Source organism: Penicillium atrosanguineum (assembly GCF_028827265.1).
Source record: "Penicillium atrosanguineum strain IBT 20685 chromosome Unknown utg000003l_segment0_segment0, whole genome shotgun sequence".
Taxonomy (NCBI): Eukaryota; Fungi; Ascomycota; class Eurotiomycetes; order Eurotiales; family Aspergillaceae; genus Penicillium; species Penicillium atrosanguineum.
The window spans coordinates 2,971,070-2,998,793 of NW_026623135.1; the positions used below are offsets into that span (position 1 = coordinate 2,971,070).

A 27,724-nucleotide genomic window follows, 5' to 3' on the forward strand; every position below is an offset into this window, starting at 1 on the left:
ACATATGGAGGCATGAGTTTCACGTTTTACGTTTTTGCTTGTATTTTACCAGATACCAGTACCTTATGATCACCCCACGCATGAGATGGAAAATATCACGACTGTAACCTACCCTATTTCAAATGTAGACTGGACTTGAGTACTTGCAGAATCGATTTGGACAATGGATATAATCAATGCAAACATTGAACCTTGATACATGCATTCATGGAATCATCAGTCATAATCATATCATGCAAAATTTAATGCGAAAACACCATAACTCGAGTCCACCACGCAGAACTTATCAACTATGCAATCTCCGCAATGGCAGCAACATGCGCTCCAGGGAACAGTCCCGTGCGGCCAGCATAGCATCCCCAGAACCAGTCATCGTTGATATTCTCAACTTCCTTGATATCAGCACCTCGTGGGAAAAACAGCTCATCCTGGACCTCTTCATCGGGGTAATAAGACCACAAAGCATGGACGACTAGCCCAACACCTCCATCAGGCGGGAAGCGTCGGAAGGATGGGGCGTGTTGTGAGGTAGGAGTTCCGGGTTGAGTCCCAGTATCAGCGCTGGCATTGCTATTTGGGGGGGAATGGGGCCCTCGCAGACGAGAAGCCTTTTTGCGACGTTCTTGGCCTTCCTTCCAGCTCCAGTCACCGGTGCCAATCTTCGGAGAGGCGATTGGACCGGTAGCCGGGGATGAAGAAGGCGAGCGGTTAACATGCTCGTCTTTAAGGGCGTGGCCTCCGACTAGGTCGCGGACGATCGCGCGTCGTTGACCATCGTTGCTGTCGTCGAAGCCGACGACAATTAGTCGGTGTCCGGACAGACAGCGGCGCCAGCCGTTGTGGCCGTTCTCTTTGCTGATCTTGGATGTTGCAACGAGCTTGAGGTAGCAGTTTGTGCAGACATCGTAGTCCCCGTCGTTGCATTGCAGGCAATGGAAACGGGTCACAGACGCAGGAATTGGATATGTGCAGATGTCGCACTTAGTAGAAAAGGAGAGGATTTTGTAGCTCTCCTTGCCAAAAGAGACGGATGTATTGGCGATGGTATCACCCGAGGTGGTCGGGGCAGATGTAGCAGGGCTGCCAGCCATGCGCCGAATGGGCAACAGTGGATGGGTGCAGCATCGTCCTTGGTTGACACAGCGGTTGCAAAAGCCCCAGTCTCCCTCGTTGCACTGCCCACATTTCCAGAAGCAATCATTGGCTGATGACTGGCAAATCGCACAGAAGAATCCTGTTCCCATACGGCGTGCCGGGTTGTCGTTCGTAATTTGTCTGTCTCCGCTTGTGGTAACATGGGCCGTCTCGGAAGGTCTTTCGTATTTAATTGAGATGAGTATATGTCTGGTCTCACGTGGCTGCATTGATCGGTGATTTGAAGATGCAAGAACTCGATCAAATGTTTTCTGTGCAGATGAACGGAAGCCCTCCCATAAGAGACAGCCTTTACCTGAACGATAGCATCGTAAGCAAAGATGGTAGTTCCCGTCTTTGCACTTCAGGCATCTCATGTGTAGGTCGTATTGGATATTCGCCTTTCCACAGCTATCGCAGGAGATAGCCGGCTCGGCATATTGAATATTTTGGGAAGCAGGGGCATTCAATCGCGACGAGGATGGGCGGTTCCTCCTTTCAGATCTGGGAGGGACGAGAGGTGATGATAGATTCGAAACAGCACTTTCATTGGGTATGGAGCTGTGGGTAACTGTGGTTGGTGAAGACATTAAGGTCGGTGAGTTGGTCGCGGATTGACTGGTAATATGTCTGGATGGTCCTCGTTCTCTGCCTGCTCCCATCCAAACGTCTGAGATGTTGGGATCCGACTCAGTTGCTCGTCTAGGTCGATTTGATGATGACGAGGCTCTTGCTCGTCCATTTTGAGAGCTCCGAGTCTGCTCGGCAGTCATATTGCTGGATGATCGCACAGCAGGTCGTATCGCATCTTCCGAAGTAGACCCTTGATTTATTCGGACAGGTGATGTCCGACGTGGCCCACTGGCTTGCTCTGAGTTCCGTCGTCGATGTTGAGGCGGGCTTGCCGTGGTAGAGTCCAATAAGTGTGGCCTCGAGATCGGTGGACGTCGATCGTTTGGATCTCTGGTCGTTGTGCTGGTCTCGGTAGGTCGCTGGGCTGACTGCGATCGCGAGTGCCCCCGCGCGGAACGCTCAGGGGATTGTCTGCGTCTTTGCTCTTGCCGAGGATGTGATTGCCGCATGTGCCTGCGGCGGTACGCATCCGCAATACGCTCGGTGAGCTCCTCTTCCTGGGTTGGATCCACATTATCCAAATCAATATCATCCAGTAGCCCTTCCTCAATGATCTGTTGCAAGATCTCTTCCTCGATGGTCTGTGTTTCCGACATGCTGAGAAGTGACCGCAAGCTCGACTGATGCTCGACCTGTCTGGTTCGATCTGAGTCGACCTGAGGCCGCGTCGTGCGCTGTCGCTCTGAAGCATCCTCGCGCCGTCGTTGCGACCGGCCGTCATCCGCATGTCTCTCTGGGTTGCTGCTTCCTTCGCGAGTCCGCTCTGGCGCCGCCCGTCGAGCTTCCCTTCTTCCCTGTGCCCGATTTTCACGCAGACTCAGCTCCCGGATTTCCTCCAACACCCGCCTATCATCCTCATCATCCTCACTATCCTCATCAGATTGAGGTAGGGGTGTGACGGAATCCCCAGGTTTGTATCGTTGCGCGATCTCATCCTTCTCCTCGGCCGATCTGTCCCGGTCTGGATGGGCCATTAGAACCATATCTAGCAAAGTTGTAACCGTAGCATTTGGGCGGGTTTCGCGCACTTCAGCACGGCACGACGGGCAAGTGAAACGAGGGGCGGAGCCCGAATGCCGCCTGCGTGATCCTTGTGCTGAGAACCATTCCTTCAAGCAGGAGCCGCAAAATGTGTGTAGGCAGTCAAGAAGCGTAAGAGGCTGGTAGAGAAGCTCGGTACAGATCTGAATCCACGTAGAACAGCGATTAGCGAGGGTTCGACGTAAGGGGCGGAATGGAAGGGTTCTGGAATCGGGCAATATGGCAATATGGCGCACATACCGAGCATGCCAGCTCTTTTTCCAGGCCGGCCAACCCCGTACCTTGGACTTCAGACATGAGAAGGTACCGAGGGTTAAGTAGACCGAAAGGTAAACAAGTTGCAGATCCAAGGAACGAAGGTGGGAACCAAGGCTCGCGGAGTTGAAAGTGGGAGGATTTGGCTCCACCGATCTTATCGTGATCCCGCCTTCTCCTCCGCGATCACTCTGCCTTTTACAATGCACTTTCGCACGATTCTGCGTGGTCTGGTGCCAGAGTTGGGCTGCTTTTCATCGTCCTACCGGATGTTGTGGTTTAACTGGTTCTTCCACTCGCTTAGCCAACATAATCGCTGACCACATGTGACTCATGGCAATGCTTCAAGGCCTATCTGAATTTCCGTCTAAATGGCTACTTCCTGGACTCATGGCCGGGCAACGACGTCGTCATTGTCTCACCGCAGGTCCGTGGATGCCCCAAGGATGAGATTCTGCTGTCCGAAGTTTCGAAGAACACAGATCTTCAATATCCGAGAATAATTGGTGTTCGAGGACTTTGAATTTGGAGATACACAAATAGAGCTTGCTGCTTTATGAGCAATAAAAGCACCAGATTTGGCCTTGAATTATCTGTTTATATAAATCGCCAATCTCTCATGGTGTATTTTTGCAACGGGAACGAGAGCCAGCTCGCCCAAGTGCGAGGAGGTGACCCAACGCTTGATTTTTTCAGCCCTATTTCCCAGATTATTCTATAGGCAGCTGCAGAGAGTCGCGAAAATGCTTTCATTTCCGTTGAATGAAGTGTTTGCTTTCCGGGGCCACGTTGTACTTTGCGGTCTTCGTTACACTGCGACTTGACCGGCCACAACATGGAATGACGCTGCGAATGACCTTGGGACTCATCGCGCACCGAAGCCTCAGAAATGCCCTATTGCCTCCATGACGGTCATGCAGCTTAAGGTTCTTTGCTGCTCGGAAGCATATAAGCATTGCCGTGTCTTATACTTTGGTCAGGACTTGGGCTGCTATCTTCAAGAATGGATCACCGCGTCGGGAAGGTCTACCTAGGAAAAACCACATACCGATCAGAAATTTGAACCAGCAAAGAAATGGATGAAGAAGATTGGTACGTATAGACCTTACTCTAGAAGGGAAAGAATTAAGAATGAACGTCTTAGTACTCACCTGCGCATCATTACCTTCCATGATTTCCCATCAGTTCGCCTTCATGTTCATAAAGTCCATGTGTCAAGTGTCAGTCTTTTGTCAATCCGAGACAGAATCAGCCACCTCCTCTCGAGACAAATCTCTTGATGCAGTCTATGACAGCACTTATCATCACCCAACACTCGAGTAACAGACTCGCTTGCTGCGGTTGCTGCAGATCCGTGGTGGCGGCAATGCAAGACAAGCCCGGCAACGCCTCAATAGCATAACACGGGCCCAGTTGCAGTCAACACTCAGTGGTACAAGGAAGTGACCATCAAGGTACCTCACCTGAGCATCGACCCCTGGCCAGATTGGCCCGGAAAACATTAGACCCTCGACTCGCTTGCCACTGAAGGGGCGAGAAGCCAGGGCCCCAAGAGAAAGTTTTCATCGAGCTTCGTGTACCGAGCGCGGCGGCTATGGCTGAGCATTCCATACCACTCAACAATCCCAAACACAGCGGTGAGGAAAGTATTTTTGGTGGAGGCGAACAATTGACTTTTGAACCTCACGGCCGTGGCCATGGCCTGGACGACGCTCAAGCTCGATCCCTCCGAAAATGCCGGAAGTCAAGCCCTGTAACCGGGAATCATGTGAGCACCGAGAGAATTATCTTGTGCTACTGCTAAATCCGGGGCTCTAAGAGAATGCAGAATGTCATTCAGCGCGGAAATCCCGGCGCACGATGCAAGCGTGAAACGACCTGAGACCTGCCAGCGCAGGGGTGGAAAGGACTAGCTGCGATATACCCAACAAAAATGAAAAAGGTCTGGGGTCTGATCGTTGGCGGGTGTGGCTGGCAATAGTTCGGGGAATGCAGAGTGAAGCCCGGAAGCTTGAGGAGGGGGAAAAAAGAGGGGGTATTCGACATGAGGCGTGAATGGGCCAACAGGGGAGTTCCAGCCTTTTCCGCCAACTCGGTGAATGATGCATGAGTGTTTTGCTGACGCTAGAGGGCTGAAAAGCCTGAGCATCGCGGGGTTGGTTTCCTCAACCTTTGGAACTTACACCTGGGAAGGTGAAGGGGCAGGGCAAGCTGCACCCCGCAATTCGCAAGAGGGGGTGCAGGGCGCATATGCAAATTCTTTGTCTCCGCGGGCTTGCAGTGATTCACCAGATTCAGTGAACTTGAGAAGTATACGTATACTTGGGGCCGATAAGAGTCTCGGCATCCACCTTGAGGCACCATGGCGGGTTGGCCAACGTAGACTGCGCTTTGAGACCTCTAGCGCCGCGCACTGCCTTCAAACTCTAGAACCCCACGGTTGCTCCACCTGGAATTTAGGGTACCTGTACGGGTAGGAGATTCAGGGCTGTTGATTCCATTGGGATCCCTCCATGCTCCTTGCGTAGATCTTCCCCTCACTTTTTTTTCCGACTAGGAAACCTTCCGCATGTGCAAGCTTAGAACACAACAAAGGATATAGACCAATATGATGAGTATACCTGCCTAAATCAGCCAACGGCTTACCCCAAAAATGACATGCGTAGCCACCGCCCCAGTAATAATAGATTCATTTATTGGAGACCAACTTGGGTCCAATAAAGAGCAGGGAGCTCAGCACAGCTCCCCTAGCTGCGCCGTGGCACCGCCGCCAACACGCCCGTCACAGGCATGATTCGCTCCGAGTTCGTTATCAGAAGTACAGGTTCAACGCATGCCCATTAAGTGGACTCTGGCCCGTAAATAGCGCTACAACGGCGTACGCCTCTCCCGCCACGGCTGTTTCGAAGTCTAGGAAATAGACCGAACATAGCTAACAGAATATAGATCGAAGAAATACCACACCATTCGACCTCCTGACGGGTTGCAGCACTGGCACACCGGCCCGTTGTCAGTTGAAAGGAAAATCGCAGTTCCTCGGTAAAGGCATTGGCCCCCTAAGTATGATCACCGACGCTTCGAGCGGTACGCTCGCTAGGCAGCTGGCGAACCGTGCTCCTGAAGATTTCATGATTTGGCACCGCAACCCAACGATCGGCCAGGGCCAGACGGGAACTACTTTGGTCCCGCTCAGGGCCCCCAATGGTATAGTACCTATAATACGATGGCGGGTCTAGTATCCTCAAATATACATATTCGCAGAAGAAGCGCCATAGTGAGTTACTGCCATAGAAAGGAAAATGGGTCCCGCAGCGGACATCGGGGCGGACCTGCAATCGAACATTCCCCCCACACTCAAATGAACACAGGAACGCCCCTCCCCTGCGAAGACAAATGATGCCATGCACTGACCTCGCGCTATGCAAAGCAATTGTCAGTTCGCCGCACTAATGCACCACCTGTGTACGGAGTGCAGGGCCCCAAGCTCTTAGTAGCCTGGAGCGCCCCACTATCCAACAGCCAACCGTCGAGTCGTGGCGCCAGCTTCCAACGCACTGACAACCGCGCGCAAGTCTAGGCTACGGCCGAAACAGGTCTGCAGTGGCGCCATTGGCTGGGCTGGTATGCCATGCATAAGCATGAGAGCCGAAGTATATGTTACTTATTGCTGTCTCAAGTTGTAACAGAGCCTGGGACTAGGGGTGCGCTTGGGGGCGAGGCGAGTGGTGGGTTTGTGGTGTATATTGCAATTTCGCACAGACTGGGATTTTGATGGGCCTGGTCGTCTGAGCGCCGCGGTTGTGCAAGATGGGAAAGTTGACCCTAGTACTGTGCATCTGAGACCATGGTCGATGTACTTGGTGGAATAGGTGATTATCCCCGCGACAACGTGTCAGGAGTATGGTATCCCTGCAGGTCATCGTTAAGGTCATGTGCTTGATCTAATGCATATCAGGCGCCTGAGGCTTTGTTTGCGTGATGCAATATGCGATATGCGGCATGCGAGATACTGCAGTCACTCAGACAGGGCTGCGATGGGAACATGACTACCCTAGCGTTGTCGGACAAGAGATATAATCAACAACACCACCGGCATCAGTGCATTTGAAGACATTCAATTAGAACAATGGCATTGTATGATAAAGAAACCCATATTTGGCCGTAAAGTGCTGCATTTTCTGCAATGGTCGAGCTTTGGTCGCGTCGTCGACATGAAGCACACCGACATTTCGTTATAGCTCTCAGACCGTAATAAGATCAGACCGAACCTAGCGAACCTCGGTCTCCTATTTGCAGGCTCTCCCTGTTATCGTAGGGATTGTTAACCCCGCGATCAAAACGAGGGAGCCTCACGCAGTCAGCGCGTCCGCAGATCAGATCATCTACCGCGGGGTCCGCATCACATCCCAGCCCATATAGCTGTTTCGAGAATGCTGATGCCAACGTAAGGACCCACGCGGGGTAGTTGAATTTGGAGATAGAACCATCACCATACTCTTTCCCGTCTGTACTTTTGTCAATTGATCGGAAACCCTTGGCAATGCCGTGGCGGAAGCCTAGACGATCACCATATCGAGGCCGCGCAACGCCCGTTCCATGGCAATGGAAGTGAAGCTCGCTCCAAGATGCCCAGAACAAAGCTGTATAGAAAAAAAAAAAAAAAGCTCGGCAAGCTAGGAGCCGAACGAAGCTGGGACTCAAGGTTCAGCCACATTAACGCCCCCGCGCAGGCGAGGCCGTATAACAGAGCAAGGACATCAGAGCCGGTGAGAGAAAAGGGGGTTGAAAAAGGCCTGAACGACGCTTTGAGCAACTCGGTTGCGGGCGGTGTAGGGGGGCCTATCCTGAATAAACAAACCACAATGAAGTTCAATGCAATGTCGAACTGTCGATCAGAGCAGATATGTATGAGTAAGCGCTCAGGGTGTGTCAGAAATCCTTTGGGGGGCTAAGATCTAGGGCTGAACCTTCGGAGACAAGCTGCCAATCCAAGCAGATATGGCGTGCAAATGGTGGCAGCTCTCGGGTCCGGACGCTCGGGCGCTTCGACAGGGATCGTTTCACAACAACTGTTCACGGCGGGAGAATGGTGTGATTCGGCGGTTCCATGGTCGGGATCACGTAGGCCAATGTTCAGAATGCTCACGTTGTCCATGCGATCTCGGCCAAAGGAATCGGGACCGAGACTTCGGATCGGACGAAAAGTGTACGGGAAAGAAGTATCTAGGTTTCCACGAGGGGTGGGAGACTAGCCAACGAGCGTTATCGCTGCGTTGTGGCTTTGCTGTGACTATGTACAGCTTCGGAAACCTTCTTTTTGACCTTGCAGCAGGGTTAGACTAGGGTAGACCAGGTCACCAAGACCCTTATCTGTGAGCGAAGTACGGACTATGAACTACCATGGGCTGATTTCAGCGGGACTGGAGACTGCGGGAGAGAGAGAGAGCCACATTACGCCCCCTCCGTCTCTTCTCCGTGGGGGTGGAGTGGGAAGAGTTAGCTGGAGTGATCAACGGGCCTGCAGGTCGCAGGATGGTTGTCAGATGAACGTGTGCAGAGTCTCGACCGCGATGGAGACACGGTTCTTATCTGGGCATAGCTCAGGGCCGGCTTCGCCAATCTGAGGACTAGCGCGTTCAATGAAAATAGGTCTGATACAGCCACGGCGTAAGTGCCACTCCCCAACGGAATGAGTGGCGATAGAAGGTGAAAACTCTGTAGAAGGCCCGGGCGCATCGCAATTCTGCGATTTTTATGTCAATGTCAATGTCAATGTCAATGCCAATGCCAATGCCAATTTTAATTGTAATTGCAATCTCTAATTATGCAGAAAAGAGATTGCTGTCGGTTTGGTGTAGTGAGACATGCGCCTCTCCAATTCTCAACGTTTGGCCAGGTATTTTGAAACGCGGATTAGGGTTGTCCGAAAAGATATGAACGAATACTACCTGTACGTACTATGGCACTCAGCCCCGGTAGCAATAGCTGTGTTTCACAGTTCGATATCGATTAGATCCACCCGGCCCGCGGAGATGACTCCATTACTCTCTTGGGATCCCTTCCAAGCGAGCGGCCAAGTAATAAACCCAAGAAAATAACCCCAAGTGAGATACCAAGGAACAGCAAAATCGAAAGTAATAATCATCAAAAGAGACGTCAAGGGAGGCTGACTGATAATGAAGATCCGATCCTGTACACGAGCAAATAGTGTCTGCACGTAGAACTGGGATATGCGCTTGGGGGCCCAGACCATCGCCAAGTTGGCCAAACCAAGGCAGTGCGCGACTCACGGGCCTGTCAAATGCATTCTGACGTCATACACTATCCGTACTCCCTGGGTGTTAAATGCGTGGTATTTACTTCCTTCTTGGAGCAGGTGAAATGTCTGATAAGAATTCTAAGTCTCTTTGGTAGAAATTTCGATCTATGATCGTAGATCCAAACGGCATGTCCTGGTGGTATCAATGTTCCTTGGTGTCGCCAAACATTGTGAGGTTCGGCCCCATCAGCTCCGGGCTTCGCGGCACAACAGAAAGTGGAGACATTGGAGTGCAGTTTCGTCGATCCACCTAGATAACCTGCACTATGCATGTCACGGGGAAAAGTTCCTATCCCCAGTTTTTCGTGTCCCTCTTTTGATCGACTGTATCTCCTATCTAGTCTGGCTTTAAAAGCGGTGGGGTTTCATAGGAATTCCCTGTCACGTCTCACGGCAGATTCCAGATTCCAAGATTCCTGATTCCAGATTGAGATTTCGAATTTCATCAGGTGAGGTGCCTCCTTGCATTCTGCGGTAGTGTTGACCCCATGAAAGAAGGTAAAGAAAAAAAGTTAAAGCCTGATAGTTAGAGTAGAGACCAATTGCCGGTCTTGAATTGATCTCGCTTGTTCCGTTCCATGGTCGCGGGGAGTGTTGTAATCCTTTGGGACCCATTCAAGGGGGGAACGAGATGTGCGCAATCCATCCCACATTCGAGCCTACGGTGACCGGTGCCCATGGGGCTAGAGCAATCCTGGGGTGGGTTATGCTTCAACAATGCGTGTCTCTCCTCGGTCCACAGAAATCCGGAGAAGGGTGAAATCAGTCGTCGATCCAATGGTCTGGGAGGGTTGGACTTGTCTAGACACTCGGACCCCTCGCCGCTAAAGATGAAGCGTTGGAGGAGGAGATCTGTGTCTCTTGTGTTTTCCTGTGTACCGTGCTCACCGATGTTTGACGCGCAAAGCATCGCAACTAACCCCAGATCATGGTCCGGATAAGTGACCAGAAGGGATGATGTAGAGGTAGTACAATTCAATGTACGTCAGTCCAGAAACCGGGAACACAAATTGGTGAGTGGATATCGATTAGCGCCAGGTTAAGCCGTGTGTAGAAGGGGGAGGGACGATAATCGGTAATCAGTGATGTACTACGCCAATGGAGATCGCCCTGAGCCCTCGTGCGAGTGAAGCCACATGTTGCGGATCCTTCGGAAAATATAACCCAGAGGTGAGTGTAGGTGTGTGTGTGTGTTCAGAAAGTGTGTATAATTCAGATCCAGATAATAATTAAAACGGAAAAACGGATAAGGACGTTTGAAAAAAAAAAAAAAAAAAAAAAAAAGAACCCCCCCCGAAAGATACCTTGGAAGTGACATCTTATTGTCGAGACCCACACGGCGTGCCCCTAAAGCATGCTATACGGGACGCACGGTGGTAGTATCGAGCGGAGTCGATGCAGCCTAGCGACTTTCCCAGTGGGCGCTTGCGAACCGTCTTTATTTATCTGGAATCCACTTTTTTTCCAAGGAGTGAGAAAAGAAGCTATAATTCCTGCTTTTATCTTCCGGTCGTTCCTAAGCCGATTCCTTTTCACCCACCCCCTTCGCCCCCTTGGGATTCATTGGGATTTTCTAGTCTCTTGGGTTTACTTGAAATTCTTATTGCTACATCTCAACGGTCATAGCGGGGAATGGCTTTCTAACTTCGCCTCCTATTACGACTTTACGTGTACGTCTGAGGTACAGTGAGGTGATCATTGATCATCCAATCCCGGCTACATCGGACCTCTTTTATTCTCACCCTTGACCTATTTTACCTTTTTCTACACTTTGTACATTCTTCGCCTTTTGTTCTTTTTTCCGCCTTTTTTTTTTACCCTTTTCTCTCGCGCGCTTTAAGTTATCCTTGCGCCATCAGCCCACTGCGTTGATAATATCGCCACCAAACCCCACCCGATTTTTTATCTCGATGATACTCAACGGTAATTGATAAGCTCTCTTTCCCTCCTTCCCTCTTGCCTTTTGCCATTTGCCCCGTCCAACTTTCACATTGTCTTTTTGACCGGTCCTCTACACTGCTTCCGGTGTCACTCTTCATGATACTCTTGTGATACCATTCACTTTTGGCTGGTCCGCGCTTTCCTCTCTCCCTCTCCCCTGTTACGCCCGTACCTCTGAACACCCCGAACACCCCTCCACCCCCGGTCTTCGTGATCGCTATTCTATTCAATGCTTGGTCATTCTCCACGCCTTCCTTGTCCTTGTCTGGTCTACCCTCGCCACGCATCTACAAAATTAGAGGCCAAAGCTGACACCTCCTTTAGGACTCGCTGTGCGCCAACCTTGAAACATCTGGATATCTCTCATTATTTCGTCACCTTCTTGTGTTGAGATACACAAGTCGGCCGAATGCCATACACTGCGCCGTTGAAGCCGTTGCTCTCCGCGCAGCACATTGAATACTCTGATCCCTCTTCACAAGTTCACCCTGAACGACCGGGCCTGGTTCGTTCCGCCTCTGGGCGTTTACAGAACTCCCGTTCTTATTCCTCTACATCGTACGTTCGTCGACACCGAAGGAGCCCGTCGATCAGTAAATCGACAGTGCATTCCTCCTCGGACCCCACCTCCCGGACGTCACCGGTTATTGACCCTCATGCCAGTCTTCGTCAATCACCTCCACCAGTAAGCAATGCTGCGATTCCTGTCGGGGCGGTGATCTCACCGCCCGAATCCGCCCCAAACTCCAGTGACGAGGAGTCGCTGTACCGTGAGGGTATCAAGCTGGAAGAGCTCGAGGCTGCTGTCCGATCAATCGGCCAAAGGAGGGAAAGCTCGCCAGATAGAGAGAACATGGGCCCCGCCGAACGCTCGAGCACCGAGGCTCCGTCCTCAAGTTCGTCAACAGTAACACTTAACCCGGATCCCAAGCCCAACCACTTCCGCCTGTCCAAGTCCGCAAGAAAGATCTCCCACTCACGATCTTCCACCGAAACAGCAATTGATCTGAAGCGTGAGGAAGCTCTTACTAGTTCGCCTGATGACAGCGATGTGGAAATGTCTAATAAACCCCCCATGGTTCGGAAGAAGTCTGGTGAGCTGGTTCGTCCGGCCCTCCGTCCCGCATCGGCCCGGCGACGACCGTCCAGCATGCCGGGTACCCCGGTCTATGCCAAGGCCGTGCACTTTGACTCGCAGTTGGAGCACATCCGTCACTTCCTGCAACTTGATCGACCCTTAGCTGTCAGTGCAAATACCTCCCCGGTGGAGACCCACGACGCCGATCACGAGTTCCCATTCGGCATCGACGACAATAAGCCATCATGGGAATGGGAGCTTCGGCTACCCAACACCCCTAGGGAAATTTCTTCATCGTCCAATCTTCCAGTCCAGCTGGAACGTTTGTTCTTGTCTGCAGATAAGAAGGTTCTGCTTGGTACCGTGGCTGTAGCAAACCTTGCCTTCCACAAACATGTGGCTGCTCGCTTCACGCTTGATTGCTGGAGAACCACATCCGAAGTCGGCGCGGTTTACTGCCATGATATTCGTCGGAAGCATGCTCACGATGGGTATGATCGGTTTTCGTTCGAACTCAAGTTGGACGATCAGGCCAACTTAGAAAGCAAGACCATGTCAATCTGTATTCGCTACAATGTGAATGGTCAGGAGTTCTGGGATAACAATCTTGGAATGAACTACCAGGTTGATTTCATCAAGACACCCAGGGTCGCCTCCACCAAGCCATCAGGCGGAGCTCGCCCTACTCTTCCCCGCAGCCGAACCTTTGCTACTTCCCACTCGGCTCGTCCTCGCTCGATGCCTCCATCTATGGATGAGTCGTCATTCGACGATTTCCCGAATGTGGGCAAGAACGTTGGCTTCTCAAATCCGTTTGGGAGTAGCAAGGGATCTCCGCTAAACCGGACTTCGTCGGATGATATTGACACGATCGGACCGCCGAAACGGCGCGAGAGCCAGAATCGTCAAGGATTAAGCAACCGATATGATTTCGGAGCATCCTTGACCGCTGCCATGAAGACTAAGACCCCTCTTGATCGGACCACACTGACTGCTCGGGCACGATCTGAACGGACCCCTGAGGCAAAGTCGGCTGCGGGGCCTGTGTCAACCAAAGTATCTGCAGTGAGCGAAAAAGCTCGGAAGGAGGATCTGAAACCTTCCTCACTGGTTTCTAGCAAACCGAACCTCGAGTCCTCAGTGTACAAAGAGTTGGTGGACAAGTACTGCTTCGTAAGTTCCGCCCCATCCCCTCTCATTGATAACCACAACTGACCGACTCGCAGTACGGCTCCCCGAAGTCAAACGAAGAGGCGCCGTGCCCCGTCGTGAACGTGAACAACGAGGAGCCCCGGAAGCAATATTCTTTGGGCGCCCCTTCACCCCCACTGTCCCCTCGGTCTCCAGCTCCTCTGGAGGCACCGACTGATGCGTCCCGTGAACCCCGCCCTTCGACCTTGGCTCCGGCCCAGGCTTCGAGCCCGCGAGTTTCTCCGCGGACGTCCCCACGTGCGTCCCCGCGAGCCTCGCCCTCGCCGATACCTTTTCGGTACCCGTACCACCAATCATTGCAGAACGGATTCTTGAAAGACCCTCATTCGTCCCCCGTCATTAGAGGGTGAGTCACATAGAGATGCTTGACCGCCATCGGAGGCCGGCTATCTTTACGCCCGCTCTCTGTTTTTGCATCGTGTTGACAGTTTTTGTTGAAAGGGGATTCGAAGTTTCGTTTTCAAATATGGGTCCGGACTCGGTTTCCATTCCCTACTTTGCCGAAAGTGCATATGCGCCCTGCGTCGGTGTCCTGTGAATTTCACTCTGCATGGCTGATCTATCACTCCTCCCCCTTCTTCCGCCTCATCCCTCCGCCCTCCCCTCTTATAATGACCGAACGTGCATTGCCTTCCCGGAGCAGATCAAATGTGAAGACAATCGGAGTTTTTGCGATGCATAATAAACCGCGGAACTTCGACTTGCCGGATCATCTGAATTGTATCGGGTGCGGACCATGATTCGTGTCGGGAGAAATTATCGACGCGAGTTTCGACGATGCGGTCATCCTCACGTTTTTTCTACCTTTGTTTTCACTACGCATAATGACGATACGAATTTTCCTGCCTTTTTCTAATTTTTTCTTTGACGCAACGCAACCATACGACGGACGAGGCCTTTTTCATTCTTCTCTGCTTAGCAGATTTTCATTTCGCAAAAAAGTTGTTTTTAGTTCGCCCGTCTCCGCTCTTGCATTGTGTTTGTCGGCTTGTTCTTTTTTTTCACTGCTTTGCATGGTGTATACGGAGTCTTCTTTTGATTTTTTTTTCCTTTGAATAGCCCATTTTTTTAAGGGACATTTGACAGGAAGCGCACTCGCGTCAGACTAGCATGACCTATGATACGCCAGTCGAAATAGCCATGAGATAAGGGAATATGAATGAACGCGATTGAGCTCAGACTACTTCGCCTCGTAGACCATTGTAGATCATTGTAGAGTATTGATCCGCAGTTTACCTAGATGAGAATAGAGGCTCGGATCATTGCGCATAGTTCGATGTGTGCAACATTCCGATACTCGTATACTTGTTCCACATTACCACGTGATCCTAATGGCGACGGGAGCCTATCTTATCACACGTGACCTGCCCGCCTTTCAACGCGCTCCGAAATGCGGGCAGGTTCCCATGCCACGCAAGACACGCTCAAAACCTGCCCTTCATAACGTCCTTTTTCCTCCCTCGCCTCCGCCCAATCACCGCCGCATTGCAGAATGCGATCAATCCTAGCTTAAGTAATCCACCCACCACCCCCCAAAATCACGCGTAGTCATCAACGTATTTAAGTCCTACCCGTTTCCCCCTCTCACTGGCCTTTCCCTTTTTTTTTTTTTCTTCCAACCTCTTCCGCCAACCCCTCGACGCGTCTAACTATCCGTCGACTTCACCCTTTTCCCATCAACTCTTCATCAAATTCATCTCGAATTCTATCTCTGTCAATATGTCTGGACGTAAGTTTTTCTGCCTTTATTTATTTTGGCTCTATTTTCCGCGTATCGACCCGCGGTCGCTGTTTGGGTGATGCCTTGCTACACGTTGGTGATGCCCCTGGGGAACACGTGATCTGGTGGTCCCGCGTCCATGCCTCATGCATCCACGCCTTTCCCAACAAGGGAACGCCACCGTGCTGCAATCACCTCTAACAAGACCTCGCTGTCGATGTCGCTGTCGCTCCTCTTCTTCGTTTATACTCTTTGAATATACATGTCTAACAACTCACAGGTGGAAAGGGCGGCAAGGGTCTCGGCAAGGGCGGCGCCAAGCGCCACCGCAAGATCTTGCGTGACAACATCCAGGGTATCACCAAGCCCGCTATTCGCCGTCTCGCTCGCCGTGGTGGTGTCAAGCGTATCTCCGCCATGATTTACGAGGAGACCCGTGGTGTCCTCAAGTCCTTCTTGGAGTCCGTTATCCGCGACGCTGTCACCTACACTGAACACGCCAAGCGCAAGACCGTCACCTCCCTCGACGTTGTCTACGCTCTTAAGCGCCAGGGCCGTACCCTGTACGGTTTCGGTGGCTAAATGTCTTGTTGACATTGCTGCTGGGAGTTCTTTCGTCTTCGGGAGATTCCGTCTTTAACGCGCTACGGTGTGATGGTTTCATTTCTTTGCAATGGGGGTTCCTTTTTTTAAATGGCTTGGTTTCCGGGTTCCCGGCGGGGTTTCGGGAGGATTAAGGAATTGATTTCGCGCTTACAATATTAACATTGATATCGGAAATGGTTCTACAATGGTATTTCTTTGTAGGCAGTCACTGGATTTCAACCGTCTCGGTGAGACTAATGGAACAATTTCACCAGTCTTGTCATGACCTGTAATTGTGTTAGACGGAATAAATGAGAGGTATCGTACTATGATCTCTCAATCTCATGGTGCACCTGATGGGCCCATCCTGCATGGGCCACATGATCGGCATGATGTAATCGATCTCCGCAGAGAGAGAGTAAGCCGAGGCCTTGGAGATGATCTCTTCACGTTCATAAGTCCTGCTTTTCGTTCTCAGCCAATCTCCCTAATCCATCGTCTGTTCCCTGTGATATGAAATTTTCCGTATCAAGGGGCTTGGTCACTGTATAGCCAGCTCAGGATCTCACCGTCCCGCTCAAACTTCCGATCTTACTTTCAAAGTCCCCACAACAACAGGGTGTATCCCTTCAATCGAAAGCCGTCATGGCAGAATACAAACTCACATACGAGTCTCAACTGGTATATCTCATATTTCCATTTGTTCTCTCAGCCCACTAACAGCATCCCCCTACTAAGGACGCCTTCCACCCCTCCTACCGCTGGGAAGCCCGCGACCCAAATGAAGACTGGAAATCCGCCGCCCTCCGCGGCCCAGCCTTACCAGTTCTAGGTAATGCAGTCGCCGGAGCCGTAGGCTCGGCTATATCTAACGTCGTCGTCTACCCACTCAACGTGATCGTCGCCCGCCTCCAAACCCAAAACAACAAAGAGAAATCCAAGGAAGAGTCAGAGGAAGATGAAGAATACGCGGGCATCCTGGACGCCGCAAGAAAGATTTACCTGGAGCAAGGGATCGTCGGCTTCTACCCTGGTCTCGCGCAAGATACATGCAAATCAGTCGCGGACTCGTTCCTCTTTTTCCTCGCGTATACCATTGTCCGACAGCGAAGGATAGTCGCCCGTGTCGGAGCTGCCAAAGCAGCGAAGAATAAAAACATTGTGCTTCCGATTCTCGACGAATTGGCGATTGGTGTTGTGGCAGGCGCTTTTTCAAAGTTGTTTACGACGCCGTTGTCGAACATCGTTACTCGCAAGCAGACCGCTGCGAAGAAAGGTGGAAAGGGAGGCGATGCAACAACTGCGGATATTGCTGCCCAGATTCGCAAGGAGAAGGGTATCGGTGGCTTCTGGTCTGGGTATTCGGCTTCCTTGATCTTGACACTGAACCCATCCCTCACGTTCTTCTTGAACGAGGTCTTGAAATATTCCCTTATCCCACGCTCCAAGCGTGATAAACCCTCGCCTGCAGTGACGTTCTTCTTAGCGGCATTGAGCAAATCGGTTGCGTCTTCGATTACCTATCCATTCTCTCTAGCCAAGACCCGGGCTCAGGCTATGAGCAATGCGCCGAAGTCCGCAGGCTCAGAATCTAAAAGTCTCTCGGCCACTCTTACCCCGAAGATTTTCGCCGCTGTCAGCGAGATCTACCGTGCCCAAGGCGTCCCGGGTCTCTACTCTGGTTTGCGCGGCGAGGTTCTGAAAGGCTTCTTCTCCCATGGATTCACTATGCTCGCCAAGGACGCCGTGTATGCATCCATCGTCAAGACATACTATATTCTTCTAATTGTGCTCCGCCGGTACCCGTCCCCTGATGAGCTACTCCAAAGTGCCCGCGAGCAAGCAGAGGAATACAGTGAAGTTGCACGCGAAGGTGCCCGCGATATGGTCGAGCGAGCGCGTGAAGGTGCCGAGGAGGTGTTGAATAATCATTCGGGCAGTGTATCCGCTGATATTACCTCGAATGCTGCTCCTGCTGCTGAGGCGGCGGCAGATGCTGGTCATGGGGTAGATGCCTCTTCTGGGTTGAAGGTACCGCCTATCACCGATGAAGTTAATGAGACGGCGGAGTTGGTAGGTGATTATGTTGAGGATGAGGCTACCGAGTGGAAGAGTTTCTATCATTGGTTCTGGGATAAGGAGAAGGGGTATCATAAGGGTGAATAGGTTGATATCGGGCAAGCAGGTGGGACTTGGTTTCTTTCTTTCTTAGCACTTATGTATAAGTAACAAGCATTCTTTTGGTTGATCAATTGTTGCCCAGGTTGGCTGTCAATGTGAATAGCATGGTCATTTCATCCGGCCTTTTATTAAAAGTGTAGATGACTATCTCAATTGTAATTCAGAGAACCATGTTGCACGGGGGGAAAATCCTTCAGGCTAGTCTCATAATATGTCTAACCCATAATAGACATCTATTCCTTCTTCCTCTCAGCAATCTGCACCTCCTGTGCAACAAAAGCAGCGCGTAGCTCCTTGCCCGCCTCCCAAAGCACCCAAAGCGGAATCCAAACCCAAAGCGTGTTAAAGAAGAACAGATACAACCAAAGATAAACCGGATCATGGGTAACAAGCTGCGAACTCCCAGTAAGCCACTCCGGCGCAAAGGTCATAAAGCCTCCATAAAGCTCCGCCGTCGCCAAAGCAGTCGCAACAAACCAAAGCGTAGACTTCGCCGACCCTCTCGCCTTAGCACTAATCTTATCATTCGTCGACCTGCACAACAAGTAACAAATATATATCGCCGCAGGCCCGCCCAGGAAAACTGTCAAAAGCTCCAAAGAAACGACAGTCACGTCAGCGACGGCCCAGCGGCGGTCTGCCTTGGCGTATTCTTGCCATAGCCGCGAGCTGGGGTTGGTACCGTAGGCCGGGCCGTAGATACGGTTTGGTTGGTTGAGGAAGAAGGGCTCTGTGTTGTGGATGTTGGCGATTGTGGTGTAGGAGAAGAAGCATTCGTAGAGGAAGGAGCCTTCAATGAAGAGGTGGGTTAGGGCGTCGTAGGCATGCCAGAAGAAGAGGATGCGGTTGCGTGTTTGAGTTGAGGGGATTAAGGCTTTGGAGAAAAGATAGGCGATTGGCATGAAGGAGAGAGAGAAGGCGAGGCAGAGGATTGTTGGGACGTCTAGGGTGAAGGACGCGGTGGAAGACATGGTTGTGGTTGGGTGTGAGTGGTGATGGTGGTTTGGGCGGTTGGCGCGAGGTCGCGGAAGCTGGGGGGCTTTCTTTAGCCTGGCTAGGATGGTGGACTGGTGTTGCTCATGCGCTGGGAGGTTGGATGGGTTGTAGAAGTGCAAAATCAGGGGAGCTTCAGCTTGGTGGAGCTGTGATCGGCACTGCTGCCTCAGGCAGGTACAAAAGATTTCCTAGAGTTCGGTTTTTGGTGGACTGACTTCGGTTTTTCTTCTTCTCTTTTAATATAGTATGCATTGTCGGATATAATGAGATACAGTGCTAACAGGAGATTTCGGGGGGTCAGAAAAGCATCTCTTTGTACCTCTATAGCTGTGTAGTCCGAGACAGCCTGGCTGTGGGGTTTAGGGGGGTTACCCCACACCTAAGGAATCCGAACCATACCAATCTAGACTTTGAAATCTTAGGCCACCACAAATTTGTCCGTAATTAGCTATATGTAGACGGATATCTAGGGACATTTCCTTGGGCGGTTATGGGACTCTAGCTTCATCTCAGCGCTAGGAACAGTGGCTATCTCAATGGGCATCTTGAAAGCTTCATCTACAAAGTGAGTATCCTTTGGGGCACCCACGGACTTTGCCTTCACTCAAAAATGAAGTGTTTTGAAATCAAGGAGGGTCTCCTTAGGAATATCTGCTCTGGGTCAATTGGCTGCCCCTCTTGATCCAACTCACGTCCATCATCCGCACAGTCTATTTCTACTTTTCCTTCCTCCACCTCCACCTCTCCCCTCTCTCTCTATGATGTCCCCGATGGGATCCGTTCTCATCACTGGATGCAGTGATGGAGGCATAGGCTCCGGCCTAGCTCTTGTCTTCCAGGAACGCGGCTACCATGTCTTTGCCACAGTCCGCGACCCAGAGAAAGCGAGTGCCCTCAAAAACCTTCCTAACGTCACTCTACTGACCCTGGAAGTAACTCATTTGAGCGACATTCTGGCAGCAAAACACATTGTCTCTGTGCAGACAGGCGGTATTCTCTCTTACTTGATCAACAACGCTGGACGCAATCATTTCATGCCTCTCCTGGACGAGGACATTGACACTGCAAAGGAAATCTTCAATATCAACGTCTGGGGTCCGTTGGCCATGACTCAGGCATTTGCACCTCTTCTTATGAAGGCTAACGGTACTCTTGTGAATATCACTTCTATCGCCGGCCATGGAGCAATTCCAACTTTGGGTTAGCCTCGAAACTGACTTGACGTTTTCCCAAGTTGCTAACTCAACTTTCAGGATCCTACGGCGCCTCCAAGCGCTGCCAGGAACACATGGCAGATGTACTTCGTCTTGAACTCTCACCCTTTGGCGTCAAGGTTCTCTCTGTTGTGACCGGTGCCATCTCGACAAATTGCCTAACCTACTTCCAAGATTGGACCCTTCCCCCAGACTCGCCATACATGGAAATCGAAGAATACTTTTCCAGATTTGTGCAGGATACCAACGGAATGCCTCGTACGCCACTCGAAAGTTACGCCACTGAGGTCGTGGAGAACATTCTGGGTGGCATCACAGGCCGAATTTGGGTGGGCGAGAGAGCCGAGAAGATGAAGAACGCATCTTTGGAGGGTGAATTGGCTTTTTCAAGGGTAAGTTACTTTGTTCCATTGATTTGCTGTGTTTTTACTTACTCTTCAATAGGATCAGTGTTTTATGAAGGGATTTGGCTTGGATCTGCTCTTGAAGTAGATCTGCTCTGGTGGAAACGGGATGGTACTATCTCGAACCAAATAGAAAGATACTTAGCATTCTGGCAAATATCACACTTTCACTTTTTACATGACTACTGTGGTCATCTTGATCGCACCTCCGCCGGCATAGGATGTCTCTACTAGTTCGCATCTACAAACGCTTTGTCATACTTTTTCGACATCTGTACCGTCCTCCTTGCTTGGATATCCAGCATAAAATTTAAAGACTAGTCGATGTAGAAGATTTGCCAGAGGTAATCAAATAATTCTTATCTAGGAAGATATCTGGAACGATCCCTCAGTCACGTCCAGGAAGGCTCCAGGCATTGTAATATTCTCAGGTCGGCATCCAGAGATTAGCGAGAGACAGAGACAATCCTGCAAATTGCTCAATATCGAAATTGAGGAATGCGGACGTCTTGAACTCCATCAACACTAGGGATAGCTATGATTTTCTCAGAGATGTCTTTCATCGAGGTCATAGTGTCGTACCCTTCCGCTAACATGCTCCCCGTACATTCTCACAACCTGCTCATCAGGCGTATAGACAATGGAGCTAGAGCTTCCGCCTTTAGCAAATGATTTTGTCATCGGTACTGATAATGACACGTTCTATTGTCTCGGTAGTTCTAGCACCGTTGTTGGTATCGGGGTAAATATAGCCACCTGAAGCGCGCTGTATCTAAGATGCCTTTGGTTATTTCAGTCGTTCTTACAATATAGCATTTTTGGCTTGCAAAATTAAAAAATGGTTTTATCGTTATTTCAGGGATAAAGTTTGTAGGTAACTAGATAATTAAGACATTCAAAGACCCAAAAAAAAGATTTGAGAAAAAAAATCTCTCCCTCGGGGAATCGAACCCCGGTCTCCCGCGCTTATCGGTGTTAATGACAAGCGGAAATCATGACCACTAGACCAAGGAAGATGAGATAGTCGAGTTACTGCTCGACCACTTGGGTGGTTGATGGGGGAAATTGTCCAGTTATGCTACATATTCTACCAGTACTGAAATCAATCCCATTTTGCTATCCTTTTTGGGCCTTGGCTCTTTCCACAATGCATGATCATGGGCAGCAAATTGTGATTCGATGACTACAAAATATTTTGAATGGTTAATTGTCGTTGTATGCGACATTTTCTCATATAAGTTATTTTGCCAAATCTTGCTTTAGTCAAGGGCGTTGAAGTCATAGGACCAGGTCCCGATTATCGCCCTGGTGCCCGCCCGAGATCTCTTGACCACATCAGGCCCAAACGTCATTCCCTGGCCTTGACCTCGACGAATAAGAGTGCTTCGACATGGTCATAGCTTCCTTTAGGCCTATGATTGATGTTCTCGATTCTTCAAGGGAAAAACTGTATTCTGCATGTAAATAGTAACCCCACAGGCATACCTTAGTGGATATATATTCTGAATGTGCTTCTTCATGACCGTTCCCCCACACGACTATACGATCCACTTGAATCACCCCACCTTATTCATAGGTACCTCTGGGTCATCTCCAACCCCCAAGTGATTACCAGGTCACCCGGGCGATCTATGGGGCACCCACGCGTGCAAAGCTAATGGTGGCGTCAGCCACAGGGCGTTGATTCATAATGCTGGTACCTGCCAGGCAAGTAATTAAACCCCTGGTTATATTCCGATTAGAACTACCTAGTTCAAGTCACAGTTTGACGGGTTATCAACACCCATAATGGAAGTTGGATAAGAAAACTTGCAAACCCTCATCCCTGAACCCCGTTCTACTTCACCCAATACAGAAGCTCGGAGCATGTCTCACGTCCGCCACCACCGAAGACACCACACATGGCCCCACTGCGGCTCCGAATCATGCATGCGCGAGCCACGAAGCCTAGAACTTCGCGTGTTCAAGCCTGCGAATGTACAACCAGGCCACTCGCCATGGTCGTTTCAAGAAGCGACCCTAGTACCTCTTATTGCAGAGGAGGTACCGAATGACGATGCCGAGATGGCAGGAATCGTACGAGCACCACGGACCCATCGAATCTGGTCCTTGCCTCTAGGCAGAGGCCGAGACAAGAATATCCCCGTCTCTGCCTCGGCAGCTGAAGCCCGGAAATCTGTTCATCGCAGCGTTTTGCGCCGACTGATTCGCCGTCCGCCCCTGGATAGAAGCAGATCTTTGCTTGTTGTGCCAACCACCATGACTGCTAGAGATCAGGCGATAATCACGGGGTGGATGCCGCCTCGGATAGCGGCGCGTCCCCTCGTGGTGTCTGATAGAATTCACACCGACATATCAACGTTTGATGCTGCTCGTCTTGTCGCGGAAAGGAGGCATCGGAGGTGTCATTCAGAACAGCCACGCTCATGGCGAAGGCCCAGCACGGGACTATGGACTCTACAGGAGGAGGGGGAGAGTGCGGATAGTGGTGGTAGTTGATTTCGGTGCATAGTTATGTGTATGTTAAGTTTTGATTCGCATTTGCAACTCGGAGATGATCAGGGATGGACATTTAAAGCACTTTTAAGGGGTAACATGCTATTGAAACGTACAATCATTGAATTTGTATATTCGACTCTCAAGTATTGAAGAAATTCACATTAGCGAATTCTCCTCATCTCGGTCTGGCCTCCGTCTTTACCAACCGATCTTTTGGTAGAACGCCACGTAGATTAGGCCCGGGAGATGCTAGTCAACATAGTCAAAAAGCTATTATACCCGTAGGCTGATGCTAACTTGCGGATCCTGGACCTATTTACCTCAGAGGACTATAATCGCCTATAGAGGGAATCACCAATGTGCAGAGATGATATAGCTCGCCTTGGCCTCTCGAGAGTATAGCTGATCCCTAGACTGTGTTTGATTCTAATGCATATCTTCTATTCATTGAGTCACATATTGTAAATCCGTCAACAGGCATGAAAAGGTAGAAAAGTAATGAAGAGTTTTCCTATATTGGGGGTCTCCTGGATCTCTTCCTCGATCTTTAGATCCCCACGTGTCTGTTGGAACAACATACTGTCTTTGGATACCACTTTGAATGTTGCCTAGGTCATCGTTTTTTAAGGTGGCCCACCTTGTGCTAGTCCTATCGATCTGAAGAGGTGTTCATTAATCAGGTAACAAGGCCAGCCATGTTCGGTAGATTTGACAGATGGGGCTTGGTTTCTGCCCGACGTGCCAGGCCAGGTACCCTGGTACCCCGCCCTTGTTGACGGTAGGTCAAGTACTCTTCGGCATCGTCTATCCGAGGCTACCCTATCATTTTGCCTCTAATTCACAGAACGGCGCTATATTTGCCTCATCCTGTCTAGCGTCTGTGGATTGCCCGACGACCACTTGAGAAGCGTCTAAGGGGACCCACCACCGTCTTTCGCATGACATGAGTCTCGGAGTGACCGTGCCAGTTTCGCCCTGCACCTCAGCCGTCTGTCTTGGCTTATGCTCCTGACGTGGGGGCTAACTGACTCAGGCCACTACACGTGCCAGGATGCTCGGTTACAGCATTCTCGAAGGCCGCTAGAAGGCCTGTGTCTCAGCTGGCCCCGCGCTGATTCGTGCCGAGATAACGAGTCCTTGTAGGGCTGTTATCGGGGCATTTCGCCCGGGCAATCATGGCTTACATATCTCGTATTGGCCAGCACCACCGACCCACTCGATAAATGAAGTCATGATCTTCGGTATTCCTGGCTGCCTGGCTCCAGAGAGGGGGAGAGGGGGCGACAGCCCTATGGCCTCGGGGGGAGAGGAACCAAACAACACCCCGAATTGTCGACAGAGTCGGGCCCGGGAACACCGTATATGCAGTCCCCCGGCCGCATGTTGCATATTGAGACGTGTCCAGATGATGCAACGAGCGGTGTATCTGTACGGTCCTGGCGAGTGCAGATGGAGGCTCCAAGGCAGACACAAACGCTGACTGGCCAATTTGGCAGCCGGGCGACTTGGCCCCGTCCATCTCACCGACACAGTGCCCGCTTCATCCCCACCGGTGGAACCTGGGCGTTGACTACTGCATCCCCGCTCGGTTTTGGTTGGCTGCCCTACAGGGCCGGAGGATCACAAGTGTCGAACTTGGATCCCCCCGCGACCATTCCAACATAAATAAGCTGGTCCCTTGGTACTCAGCTCTCTGATCGAGAACCCTCTATTCTTCTTTAGTCCTTCAAGTGATGCATTCTCAGTCTTACCAAACCGGATACTATCCTAAGAGATCTTCGTCGCAAACATCGTCCACTACCGCATCGTCGCGCGGCAGCCAGCACTCAACCGAGAAGAAACACTCTCGTCACTCTTCCAACCCACTTACCTCGAAGATGTTCCGGTCGAGATCCAAATCTCCCACTCCTGTCGAGATCCCCATGACCCACCTTCGTCAGCACTCTTCAAGCATGTCTCAGCCTCGCGACATCCCAAGGAGCACCCCTGGCTACTTTGACCAGCACTATCACTCCTCCAGCCCAGTGGACATGTCCCCCGAGAGCACATCTCCCCGCTCTCCCAAGCCGGAGTACACCACCAAGCGTGCGTCAACTCCGACACGCAAGAACAGCGACGACTATCGTCGCCTCAGCGGGACCATCAACCACTGTGGTCGGCACTCGAATGACTGGCTGTTCGGTGGCTTCAGTGTGCGTGAAACCGTTGCTAGTGGCCTCGAGAAGCTGCGTCACAACGACAAGGAGGGCTGAAGCATGTCTCGTCCATTATGATGACTTTTGTTTCCTCGTCATCTGTGCTATTACCCCCACAAACCACCACTTACGGACCATCCTGCATTTTGAATTTGAGACAATCTTGCCTCCAGCATGGCAGTTGATCAATCCCGGGTTCCATCAGAATCGACAATCGATTCGCCTGAAGCGAATGTTTCTTACCCCCGTTCGGATCATCCCCGAGTGTGGACCGTCAGCAAACAACTCCGCACTCGGGATGCAACAATCCTCTTATCGGCGCATTGTGATGACCACTCTGCAAGATATGCCTAGGCTTCATTCGAAGTCTATTTGGAAACATTCTGGCTTCTTTTACTCGTGTTATTCATCGAGTGAGCTCATGTCGACGCTCTCCTGTTTGTATTTATCGTTAGGCATGTGCTGGTCCATAGCTTTCTAAATCCAACGAGCTGGTGCTCGATTCTCAAAACAAGTTTCCAACTTCTATAGTAAGTCATATTAAATCTTACGCTCATCGTAGTCGTGCGCAATGCAATATCCTTGCGCGCAGAATGATCTAACGGGCCGGTCGGCTCTACCTCCGATTATCGGCACTCCTCCGACTACCGCTATGCCGTCGCCTACAACGACACCACATCATTCATTTAAAAAGCTTGAACCCAACCATAAGCGGACTATTTCCAGGCTTTTGAACTATGCGCTTTGGGATTCGGGGCTTTGGCATCTTTTCAAGTCTTACTCGACCTGCTCACTTGCTCAGCATCCATTCTCAGCTAGCTCGACCTGCATACTGTACCACCAACAACATATTGCGCTGCCAAGACACGAGCATCAGAAAGCTTAGCCAAATGTTATCTACAAAGCCGGTGGTTGCTGTCTTGTACCAGGCTCTCGCGCCGCCCATGTATGGGGGGGTGAGCAAGCCGCCTAAACCTGGTGGTATGTTTACACCACAAACAGCCCGATCATGAGTAGTCTACTAAGCAGCGAGTCTAGGTTACCGTGACTCTGGCTCTGATGTTGCATATACATTGAAAAACGCTGGAATATCCGTCCTCACACCGGTAGACTCTCCAGACCCGGCAAACCAGGACCATTGGTGTTTTCCCGACACCGAGACAGGCATTCTCGAAGCGCTGCAGAAGGGTGCAACACACCTCTGGGCCAATACAGTCCTCTTTGCAGACCACCCTATTCAAGCATCTGCTAAATTGACCCCGTTTGAAACTCGTGTTAGAGTCGTTGGTCAGCCGCCGCTTTGTGCAGATCGATTTGACGACAAGTCGTTCGTGAATGATGAACTACGGCGGTATGGCGGTCTGAAACTACCTAGATCATGGACAGTGCATGATCCACAATCAAAGAAAGATGACCCTGCTACGGTTCAGCAAACTTTGGATAATGTTCTCGCCACAATTAAAGAGAGCGACTACCCGATCGTCGCGAAACCGGTTCGTGGACGAGGTAGCCACGGCGTCAAGATTTGCCGCAATTCAACTGAACTGAAAGAGCATGTCACTCAATTACTCGACGAGTCGCCGTGTGTTTTGTTAGAAGAATACCTCACCGGGGAAGAAGGTACTATTACTATCATGCCTCCATCTCAACAGCCGGCATCAGGAATAGAATGGTCAGATCGCCATGCAAGCCACTGGGCCCTGCCGCCTGTGACTCGATTCAACCACGTTGATGGCATCGCTCCTTACAGTGGCAAAGTGGCTGTCACTGTCAACTCGCGGGCTGTGTCCGCCGCGGAGATCGAGGCCGACTCCGCCTACTCAGAGATCATGAGGGATTGTGAAAAGGTTGGAAGCTTGTTACAGACAGCAGCGCCACTGAGAATTGATATTCGAAGGTTTGGTCCGAATTCAAATTTTGCTTTGTTCGACATTAACATGAAGCCGGTGAGAACCCCTGCCATGGCAAAGAAGAAGGAAAAAAAAAAAAAAAAGGAAAAAACGGCTTCCTTGTTTCTCTACTAACTCGATGCAGAACATCACCGGCCCTGGTCGCCCTGGTCGTGACGATCAAACAAGCCTGATGGGACTCGCAGCCGGAAGCATGGGCTGGGACTACCCAAAGTTCCTACAATATGTGCTTGGATCAGCGCAGAGCCTGGGCCAACTTCGCAATTTCACGAGTCCTTTACTTGGCTGATCGGCGGTGTAAATGCCACAGTGGACACTGAAAGCGAGAAAAAGAAAGGATTTTCTAAACAGAGGTGTGATATGCTGCGAGTCTTCTTTTTAACACATATAGCACTGACTTGTGTCAA

The 27,724-nt window shown here is 50.9% G+C and overlaps 8 protein-coding genes across 8 annotated transcripts; 6 read left to right on the forward strand and 2 right to left on the reverse strand.

The window, feature by feature from the left end:
* Window positions 1-290: 290 nt before the first annotated feature.
* N7443_004552 (SH3 domain protein) lies at window positions 291-3,105 on the reverse strand (the record flags this gene model as incomplete). Its single annotated transcript, XM_056884608.1, has 2 exons — window positions 291-2,951; window positions 3,049-3,105. The coding sequence occupies 2 exons, from the start codon at window positions 3,103-3,105 to the stop codon at window positions 291-293; spliced, it is 2,718 nt and encodes a 905-aa protein (XP_056742886.1).
* Window positions 3,106-11,732: 8,627 nt separating this feature from the next.
* N7443_004553 (protein phosphatase regulator GAC1) lies at window positions 11,733-14,151 on the forward strand (the record flags this gene model as incomplete). The annotated part of the gene is made up of 3 exons (XM_056884609.1): window positions 11,733-13,574; window positions 13,628-13,959; window positions 14,055-14,151. The coding sequence occupies 3 exons, from the start codon at window positions 11,733-11,735 to the stop codon at window positions 14,149-14,151; spliced, it is 2,271 nt and encodes a 756-aa protein (XP_056742887.1).
* Window positions 14,152-15,332: 1,181 nt separating this feature from the next.
* N7443_004554 (histone H4) lies at window positions 15,333-15,915 on the forward strand (the record flags this gene model as incomplete). Its single annotated transcript, XM_056884610.1, has 2 exons — window positions 15,333-15,342; window positions 15,614-15,915. 2 exons carry the CDS (start codon window positions 15,333-15,335, stop codon window positions 15,913-15,915), a joined length of 312 nt encoding a protein of 103 aa, XP_056742888.1.
* A 648-nt stretch (window positions 15,916-16,563) lies between these two features.
* On the forward strand, window positions 16,564-18,084 carry N7443_004555 (putative mitochondrial carrier protein; the record flags this gene model as incomplete). The annotated part of the gene is made up of 2 exons (XM_056884611.1): window positions 16,564-16,599; window positions 16,657-18,084. The coding sequence occupies 2 exons, from the start codon at window positions 16,564-16,566 to the stop codon at window positions 18,082-18,084; spliced, it is 1,464 nt and encodes a 487-aa protein (XP_056742889.1).
* A 248-nt stretch (window positions 18,085-18,332) lies between these two features.
* N7443_004556 (EXPERA domain-containing protein) lies at window positions 18,333-19,070 on the reverse strand (the record flags this gene model as incomplete). The annotated part of the gene is made up of 1 exon (XM_056884612.1): window positions 18,333-19,070. The coding sequence occupies one exon, from the start codon at window positions 19,068-19,070 to the stop codon at window positions 18,333-18,335; it is 738 nt and encodes a 245-aa protein (XP_056742890.1).
* Window positions 19,071-19,853: 783 nt separating this feature from the next.
* N7443_004557 (U2 snRNP component prp10) lies at window positions 19,854-20,801 on the forward strand (the record flags this gene model as incomplete). The annotated part of the gene is made up of 3 exons (XM_056884613.1): window positions 19,854-20,295; window positions 20,349-20,701; window positions 20,760-20,801. 3 exons carry the CDS (start codon window positions 19,854-19,856, stop codon window positions 20,799-20,801), a joined length of 837 nt encoding a protein of 278 aa, XP_056742891.1.
* A 4,144-nt stretch (window positions 20,802-24,945) lies between these two features.
* N7443_004558 (uncharacterized protein) lies at window positions 24,946-25,464 on the forward strand (the record flags this gene model as incomplete). Its single annotated transcript, XM_056884614.1, has 1 exon — window positions 24,946-25,464. The coding sequence occupies one exon, from the start codon at window positions 24,946-24,948 to the stop codon at window positions 25,462-25,464; it is 519 nt and encodes a 172-aa protein (XP_056742892.1).
* Window positions 25,465-26,297: 833 nt separating this feature from the next.
* On the forward strand, window positions 26,298-27,606 carry N7443_004559 (uncharacterized protein; the record flags this gene model as incomplete). Its single annotated transcript, XM_056884615.1, has 3 exons — window positions 26,298-26,388; window positions 26,446-27,353; window positions 27,442-27,606. 3 exons carry the CDS (start codon window positions 26,298-26,300, stop codon window positions 27,604-27,606), a joined length of 1,164 nt encoding a protein of 387 aa, XP_056742893.1.
* Between the last annotated feature and the right edge of the window lie 118 nt (window positions 27,607-27,724).